General features: G+C 41.3%; 1 protein-coding gene across 2 annotated transcripts; it reads right to left on the bottom strand.

Annotated features, from left to right (window-relative positions):
• Nucleotides 1-667: 667 nt before the first annotated feature.
• On the bottom strand, nt 668-8,889 carry LOC310788098 (GTPase KRas). 2 transcript variants are annotated; one of them, XR_014553286.1, is made up of 6 exons: nt 8,621-8,889; nt 7,943-8,055; nt 6,722-6,900; nt 5,810-5,969; nt 4,166-5,297; nt 668-3,877 (listed from the first exon to the last, which is right to left on the bottom strand). XR_014553286.1 is itself a non-coding variant. In XM_083649600.1 (5 exons), the coding sequence occupies exons 2-5, from the start codon at nt 8,051-8,053 to the stop codon at nt 5,193-5,195; spliced, it is 555 nt and encodes a 184-aa protein (XP_083505726.1). In that variant the 5' UTR covers nt 8,054-8,055; nt 8,621-8,889; the 3' UTR covers nt 668-5,192. The 2 variants fall into 2 exon arrangements, 1 of the variants encoding a protein (XP_083505726.1); XM_083649600.1 differs by having other exon boundaries at nt 668-5,297.
• Between the last annotated feature and the right edge of the window lie 755 nt (nt 8,890-9,644).

Here is a 9,644-nt window from a genome sequence, read left to right as displayed (position 1 = left end):
ATTCTCCATCAACACTTCAGAAAGGAGGAGAGTGACCCCATGTGTCTCAATTGTAAACAGTATGGAAAACGAACTACCGGTAGTAGTTTTTGTTGCTGGGCCTTACACTTATTTTGCTTGACATGCAGCAACTTAAAAATGTGTTTGGTTTTTTAGATCTCTGGTTTGAGAGGAGCAGTGGGAGCAAGAGAGTTCCACCTGTGTTAGAAAAGTTGTAATTAATTTTCTGAAAAACTATTAGATGTTCGAATAATAAAAGACTTGGGTTGTCCTGTGAATAGGTAAACATTCTGCATATTGCTTTTCCCATTGACTCCAATAGACTACTAGAACACCAAGCTTTGACATCTCCTGTCTCACTTGCCCATATTTACCATCGACATAAATAGATATTTAGGGCCCTATTCTCCCACAGGCCTTCGGCGCTAAAACGGGCCTTAAACGCAAAAAAACGTGCCTTGCGCCTGTTTTGGGACGATATCAATATGGCTTTACGCTGCCAAATGCGCTTTAGGCCGAATGGGCGTGGCGCAGTCCCAGAATGGGCCAAAGTGGGCGTGTCGGCGCTAAATACCTATCTTCCGAGCTGGCGTTAATTTAGCGCCTTGCGCCTTTGAAAAGCAGGCCTATTCCTCCCCTCTCTCCTCTGTCACCCTTACCTGTGTCACTCTCTCCCTCTCTCCTACTGACAGGAGCAGGCATTGGTGTGCGTTTACCAGTTTATTGTGAAATAAATCCTTCCGCGTTGAGTTACTGTCACAAGCCTGTGTGACAACGCGTCCAGCCTGGGTAAAACAACTCCGTGTACCGCTTTGAGGCTGCAGGCAGTCTGACAGGCACAATACGACTGTCTCTCTCTGACTGCCTGTGAATGCCCCAGCATGCAATTGGGTACTCAATTTCGCTACTAAATAGCAACTAAATGAGGCGAAATAGATATAAAAGGTCGATCTAAAATAATGTGTAATGGTAACACAGCCTGCAATTGTAGAACATTTCAATATTGGACCAAATAAATAATCGAAATTAAAACACCACCCTAAGTGAAACATATATGTCCTCTTGGGCCTATATATATCCTTTGTCGATTTAACGTCATTTAGATAAGTGTCAGAGGAACGCGCTTCAGAACGCGCTTCTACTGTCATGTGCTATACTGTGATGTCCGCTCCAATAACTTTGCCCAACTTCACATTTAGTTTTACAATAAAAACACATTTATGCAATGACTTTACATAATGTAGGGTATATTTATGTGCATCATTCTACCTGCAGCAGGGGAGAGAAAACGATATCATTCTGAACAAACTTTCACCAATATAAAATTAATCTCATCATATAGGGATAGGCTATATTTTTTGTAGCTGATGCCTTTAGAACATTATTTTCACTTTGATCTTGCTATAGTGTAGCGTATTTACATGCTTGCAGTATTGAAACTGCAGTTAGATTGGTTTGAGAAGCATAATAATATGGAATAATAGCCTATAATGCAGACAGACAGACTGGATGAAGGGGGGGGGGGGGCGTTTGGCTTTCGTCTGGTTTTGCGGGATCACTGGAATTGGAGCTAAAAAGGCAAGCGTGCGATTCGTTTATTGCACTTATCCAATGAGCATGACGGTGCATAATTTTACGCCTAAAAGGCGTGGTTGTAATGCTTTGGGCTGCATCTAGCGCCAGCAGACGATATCAAGTGCTGCAACGATAGAGCCCCCACAGTCCATGCACTTGCCTCTGCAGACTGTAGTCCTGCATTTTTTTTTTTTATCATTCCTGTTCTTTTTTAAGGTGTTCTCACTCACTGACACTCTTTTAGAATGAAAATTTTAGATGTTGACTTTTGATCACATCTTTTGCACATGTATGTTTATTTTATTAGTATTAATTTCACTGAGATATGAATTTAAGACTAATTAAAAGTCATTTAACCTACTTTAACATACTTGTATTTATTCAATTAATTTGTGCTGTAGGAGTAGATGGGGCAGGGGGACGTTGAGAGTAGGCCATTCAAAGATAGCTACCCCAAAAAGCCCTCTTTTTCACAAACCAATGTTGGCACAACTTGGCAGGTATACAAAAACATCCATCTTCGACACCCCTAAAGAACAAAGAACCAATGTAATAAACAAGACAATGGCATTCACAACGGCAGAATGCGTTCAGAGATTTCCCCCAGCTGTCTGAGTGAGACTAGTTCAGCGTGGCAGTTGTTGACATGTAAAGTTTTCAAACATTTAATAGTTATTCCATAGTTAAACAATGGAATGACATAATCCGACATAACGAGGCAACATGATGTCCAAGATGCATTTTAGATGAAACCAGGTTTACACCGAAAAAGTATTAATTGCATTGATCTGTTGGCATGATGCAACTCAACTGAGGTTACCATATAAATTGATATAATTTCAATAACTATGGCGACAGCAAGTTGTTAGTGCAGTCATTGGTTTTAAATTGGGGCAAGTTCTTTGTAATGCTACAAAAATATAGAATTTAACAGTCCATTGTAATTATCAAAGACACACTGTTATAAAAATTGTGTTGAATATCCTTATCATCCAGCATAAGTATGACTTGATGTCGCTGTGTCTGAATTTAAAAATGGTTCACGAAGCCAATAACATCAAATGCCTGGATGTTGCACTGTTGGAGCATCAGTGGCTTGAGTGTAGTATGTTGAAACCTTCATGTGAGGTTCTAGTTAAGTATGAACAGTGTTTACTGCAAACAGTGTATGTATGTAGCTACAGTATGTATAATTCAGACATAGCGACTGTCGACTGGTCAACCATCAACAGCTTGAGACTGACAGAAATGCATTAAAGATAGACTCTGGAATACAATGAGGCCATTTACACCTGGCACTGACGTGTTTTCTGTGATCAGATTGTAATCGGATAGTGCTTGACCACTTGAAAGTACAGGTGTAAACGCCCCCAAGACACATTGAGGACGGATTGCAATCTGATCGGCCAAACCACCTCTAGATTTGGTCAGGGTCACATGCATTGTGTGACCACATTGCACACAAGTGTAAATGCAATACGTCCTCTCAATCCACATACAACCACAGTCACCACTGTTTTTCTGCTGCTCTACACTATGGAGCTTGCCTGATGCGATCGCAATCGGACCTCAAAGTGGACACTGGAGACATATTAATACCAGGTGTAAATGAAATCAGGTTAATGTGGTCAAGCACTATCCAATTGCAATCTGATCACAGAAAACGCATGTTAGTGCCGGGTGTAAATGGCCTCTCTGTGACAGCATGGGATGCTGCAGTGCTTTAAGATGTGCCGTGACAGAAGGAATCCAGATAGGATCGGCTTCAGACAATTTGATAGAAGATTGTCTTCCTGAGTAAACCTTTCAAACTGCTAACTTCTATACGCACGCACGGACGCACGCGCACGCACACACACACACACACACACACAATGGCAAATTAATAAAGTGCACCTAGGAGCCTTGAAAACAGTATGAGGCTATAAAGTAACGTTACGACTGTGGTGATCCTGCTCTACAACAGCATTTTATGGCTGACATATTTCCTGTGGTGTAAAGAAAGAAAGAAAAACATATCTTGAGTATTGCTGTTGTGTTTCAGACCCTCAGCCAACTTGTTCAACATTTTGAAATGTCTCTGACATGGCTGTAAAAAGGGGAAGAAGCACAATGCGGGGGGGGTGGGGACACTTGTGATGAACTATGTGTGCTACACAACTGCAAGATATTAATGAGAAATTTCACCCTCCAAAACAACGTTCTGCAGATAATACTACACACTGACTGAAAGACTCTTTGGATGCAACAATGCAAGGTGCACCGACACGCTGAACCCTCTAACGTCAACACAGGAGCTGAGCTGTAAAAAAAAAAAAAAAATTGAAAACTGCTACGAGAATGAGAATTATACTTCCAAACTAATTCTCATTTAGGCTCTTGGTCAAATATCTTTCTACCACAGACTGAAATGAAGTATTGACAAAATCAATAAAATATGATACAAATATCTATAAAATGATACTGCAGATTCTAGTTTTCAGTCATTAACAAAATGCTATGAATCAAATGAATTCACAGCATTAAAAGGATAGTTTGGATTATTTGACGTGGGGTTGTATGCAGCAGTTATTGATAGTCAGTGTACTACCTGGTCGGTGGTGCACCGTAGTTTGGGGAAGTAGTAGTCGGGAAGTAGAGAGCAGTGGTGACAGGGAGGTGGTGCCAGCAGAAAAGCATATTTGAGCCACCTAAAAAAGGTCCACCGAAACAAATCAAAATATCAGTGTAAAGCAGTGTAAGAAATTTTTAAAATATTTGCGGGGAAAACTTTGCCCCCACGGTTAAAAGAAATGGGGGCATTTACACAATTTTGGGGGCACTTAAAATGGCATAAAGTTGCTAAAGTGTAGTGTGGACAACAACGCACGGTTTGTGCGAGTGTGGTCTTCGTTGTCTTCTGGCAACCAGGCGTTGAGTGTGTGTTAGATGGAAATTAAATGAATTGAATGAAAAGAAAATTATAGAAAACTTGGGGGCAATTTTTGCCAGTGGATCATGGTTTTTAGGGGCATTCTGAGATTTCTTGGGGGCATTTTTGCCCTTGCCCCTGGCTAAATTCCTACAGAGTGTAAGTGTACACTATATTAACAACATTTTCAACGCTTCTCAACCGTAGACCTTCCGTAGAATACGGAAGCTCTATGGTTGAGAAGATGTACCGGTAGTGCCAAAGGAAAGGGCTGTTTGGTGCTGAGGTAAAGCGCTGACAATATTGTTAATAGCGTACACTTAAACTGATATTGATTGATTTAGGCGCGCTTTCTTTTAGGTGGGTAAGAAAAAAAATTCTGCTGGCACCGTTCAGAGCAGTACACTGCTTTACTTCCCTGTCACCAGTGCTCTATACTTCTCCAAACTGCGGGCGTGCCGACCGCAATCTACTGTAGGTAGTACACGGACTATAGATAGCCCCATACAACCCCACATCAAATAATCCAAACTGTCCCTTTAAATGGACACTTCCCACTGGAAGAATACATGGGAAAGTGAGTGGAAGCTGTGACAGCAATATGACAAAAGTCTGCTCCCCTGTCCCCTGGCATTCGCCTCAGTGATGGGGGAGGTGCAGCATGTGAGAATGACTAAACAAGTGCTGTGTGTGTGTGTGTGTGTTGCTATAGTATCATGCAGCGTCTCTTAGGCTTCTTCTTATTGCTGCGGTTGGTCTCCTTGTATCTCCTGATCTCGCGCACTAGCGAGTAGAAAGCTTCCTCCACACCCTGAGAGAAACACATGCACAAATGCAGTTTGAGCTTAAAAAACAACATAAATGGCCAGCCAAGTCACAGACAGATTTTTAGGTACAGTACATCTTTCTAGAAATGGCTAGAATGGAAACAATTGTTATTCCAAAGTGCAAATAATATAATTTTGACAGAGAGCTTGTGAATTTGTGATGGGTAAGCAGTCTCATTTTGTGCTTACTGCATCAGAATCAAATGATTCCTGAATGTTTAATTTTTCTGCCCCACGATTCGTAATGTCACATTATCGCAATATTCATAGTATTCCCATGTCACATGGGAATACTACCAATATTCCGATGTGATTTCCTACCAATATGGCGTTTTACAATACACACACCTGTTATTTTCCTACCAAGATGGCCGTGTAAGGTTATTTCCCTACCAAGATGGCCGTGTGGTGATGTAACCGAACACTATGAATACTGAATTTTGATATATCGTCCCATCCCTATTTCCTGGTGTCTTGTGCAGAAACTGGCGGCTACCTGTCTGGTTTTGGCAGAGGTTTCCACAAAGGGAACGCCGTAGCTCCGGGCCAGCTCCTGTGCCTGCCGTGTCTCCACGCTCCGGGAGCCCAGGTCGCTCTTGTTCCCCACCAGCACAATGGGAACGCTGTCACTGTCCTTCACCCTGTTGATCTGCTCTCTGAGGGAGGCAAACACAACAGCAGCACGTCACAGACTGAACACAGCCCGGTCTCAACTGTGCTAAACTGTGTGGGTCATGGTCGCCCATCAGGGCTCTGGCAGCTCTCTCACGCCAGTATAAAAAAGGTGGATAAACGAGAAACTTCAGTTGCCCATGAGACAGTATATGAGACTAGAACAACTGAGACCAACTCATATCCGTCTAAATAGATCATTATTATCATCATCATCTCTAACAGAGATTAACAGCATTCTCCAGGTTGCTCATAGAACCCATTCTCACTCAGATATCTTGAGGTGAGTGGTCAAGGGACCCCTTTGAAAATGCCATGGCCATGACAGTTTTTCTCTCGCCAAAATTTAGCCTGATTTTGAAGCGTTATTTAACCCCCTTCCTGACAAGCTAGCATGACATGGTTGGTACCATGTTAGGTCTTCTAGTTTCATGTGATATCAGTTAGCTTCACTCTAGTGATACCAGTTAGCTTCACTCTAGTGATACCAGTTCGCTTCACTCCAGCTTTAAAATTGAGCCCACTACAGCCGAGGACGTCCACAATTAACTCACGCAAAAACAAGTGCATAAACCATTATAAAAAGGTGAGTAAACACTATGTTGTATTTAAAAAGGTACATAAACGGCGTTTACATGCGTTTACCCTCTACTACAGCCCTATCAGCTGCACCCTGATGAGCAGACTGGACATCAGCTCACAATGTTTGTTTTGCAGGACCTCGGCCATCTCCTACCTGTAAAGGTGGACGTCCTCGAAGGACTTGCTGTTGTTGATGGCGAAGACACAGAGGAAGCCCTCTCCTGTCCTCATGTACTGGTCCCTCATGGCGCTGTACTCCTCCTGGCCTGCAGTGTCCAGGATGTCCAGCAGACACGTCTCCCCGTCAATCACCACCTGTTTCCTGTACGAGTCCTGCAACCAACCATTAACATCATGTAAGCAACATGTGTGTAACACATCTGCCTGCTGATTTATTCACGCAATTAAGAGCCTATTGGTTGAAAAGTTGTTTTGTAATAAATTTGCAAAAAGTTTGAATTTTGTGCTGATATGCAACAATGCACTTTCATTGCTAGTAAGTGTGAAATGGGGAAATCCATTATGTGGCCAATAGACCTCTTTTATGTTTGTAAACAGCAATTACGTATTTTGTGGGTGGAGACGAACTGATTGCAGAAAGTGACAGCTAGCGGTTCAGCTGTCATAGAAATATGGAAGGTCCGGATGCCTTCTCCACATATTTTAAAGCTTTGCCAGCAACAGACAGGTTATCTTACACAAATAAGCTAACTCTTTCAATGGGGTGAGGTTTCCTGACCCGTACTCACTGTCAGGATGGGTCTAGGATCCAACTACATCGCCGAAGTTGCAGTGCCAGACATCATCATATTCCTAGTGGGAAGTTCCAGTGTCTATACGGCATGGCACAATACGTCTTTTTCCTGTATTCTGGGGATCTCTCTAGTTTCGGCTTCACTTGTTTCCTCAGAGTTTCTGCAACCACGCTACGCGCGCAACTGCAGTGACGTAAGCCTGTGCATGACGTCCACTCTAAATTTGTCTATACATTATGACATTGGAGAAAATCTTACAATTTTCAAATTTATGTTGCAAGTGTTGATTTTTCAGTGATCGTTAGTGTTGACTGGAGTGCTGTTTGTCTCTCACAGAGCTCATATGGCTAGATCAGGAAGTGTTAAATTAACTCTGATGTGTGTAAACTTACACACAAAAAATTGACTAGTGTTGATTTTACACTCTAAAAAAAGATGAACACAGATTGCATTACATGTATCATGTTACATGTTACATTATCATGTTACATGTAATATACATGCACCAGATATGTTACAGTACATGTAATGTACCATACATACATGTAACGTACCTGTATTATACATGTCTCACACACACACACACACACACACACACACACAAACACACATACACACACCTCGATAGTAGGATCATATTCATCGACAAAGTGGTTCTGGATGAGCTGGATGGTGAGAGCGCTCTTCCCCACACCTCCTGCTCCAACCACCACCAGCTTGTACTCCGTCATGCCTGGAAGGTGGTACACGTTATACGCACAGACTATACACACAGACTACTTACACGTTATACACAGACTACACATTATATGCACAGACTACTACACATTATACACAGGCTGCGTTATACACAGACTACATGTTATACACAGACTACAGTCTACACGCTATACACACAGTCAATGGTTATACCTGTACTGTAACAGGTATAACCATTGACTGTGTGTATAACGTGTAGACTGTAGTCTGTGTATACACACTACAGGCTGTATTGCATTAGTGTGTATATACACACAGACTACAGTCATAGTTATACAGTGCAGCAGGAGCTGTAGAAAGCTTCACGAGGTTTACAGCGCACTTTTTAAGTTAAGAGGAACAATCAGTTGACACCCCCCCCCCCCACACACACACACCACCGTAACGTAAACCCTGACATGGCGAAGAGAGTGACCCAGATTTAAGGTTACCACCCCGCTAACGTTAGCTGTCTGTCTGTATGAGTCTTTCTGCCATTAACCCGAATCAATACATATGATCGCTGGTAATAAAAGTGTGCAAGGTGTAAACGGGCTTACCTTTATGTGGGTTTTTGAGACAGCCTGTGAAGGGACAACTAACTAAGCTTGCGGATGACCAAATGAGATTAGCTTGCTACATAGCCTGAGACGATTTCCTTGTTCAGAGCACTTTAGGAAACACTTGAATATCAGTCCGTAAATAGTTTTGTTGACGGCAGAATGTTAGGCGCCAAACTGAACTATATACAGTCACAAAGTAACAGATTAAAAGTAACTAAAACTTATACATAATACATAAATTAAAGTGTGGATTCGTGAGGCTCCTATTTTTCTAGGCAAGGCTTTCACGTTAATCGCCCTCGATAAATAACCAATGAAATGGTGGCAAATAGACAGACGTCGTGATGGTCCAACCACAGCGGAGTTTCAGTTTCTGAACACGATTGGACCTGTCCAATCACAAACATGGCTGTTCCTCTTGGGGCGTGTCGAGAAAAAGGGCGATCACCCAAACCCCGGGCAAAATAAAATAAAATAAAATAAAATAAAATAAAATAAAATAAAATAAAATAAAATAAAATAAAATAAAATAAAATAAAATAAAATAAAATAAAATAAAATAAAATAAAATAAAATAAAATAAAATAAAATAAAATAAAATAAAATAAAATAAAAATAAAATAAAATAAAATAAAATAAAATAAAATAAAATAAAATAAAAATAAATAACAGAGAGACAGGCGAACAAACGGCCCCTTTGCGGAGGTATTACCACACTGCACATGAGGTATAAAAAGGTATATTTTAATTATATTTATGCATTTAATTAGTGGAAAGTAAAAAAAGTGAATAAATAAATAAATAAATAAATAAATACAAGTTTCCATTTTAGTTGAGTACAGATTTGTATTTGTACTTCTTGCAGTCGTCCAGTAGATGGTGCTGTTTCTCTACCTCCCGTGCATCGGGCGTCAGGCCTCGCCCATATCAGACCGCGCCCCATTCCGCAGGCTGCAGCCAGGCTTGTGTGAGTGTGTTAACTAATCGAACTGCAGGAGAGGAGTGACGTCGTTGGAAAGAG

The sequence above is a fragment of the Poromitra crassiceps genome (genome assembly GCF_964638095.1).
Source record: "Poromitra crassiceps genome assembly, chromosome: 13".
Classification (NCBI taxonomy): domain Eukaryota; kingdom Metazoa; phylum Chordata; class Actinopteri; order Beryciformes; family Melamphaidae; genus Poromitra; species Poromitra crassiceps.
The sequence above is the reverse complement of the archived record's forward strand: the minus strand, read 5'-3'. Positions and strand labels throughout refer to the sequence as shown.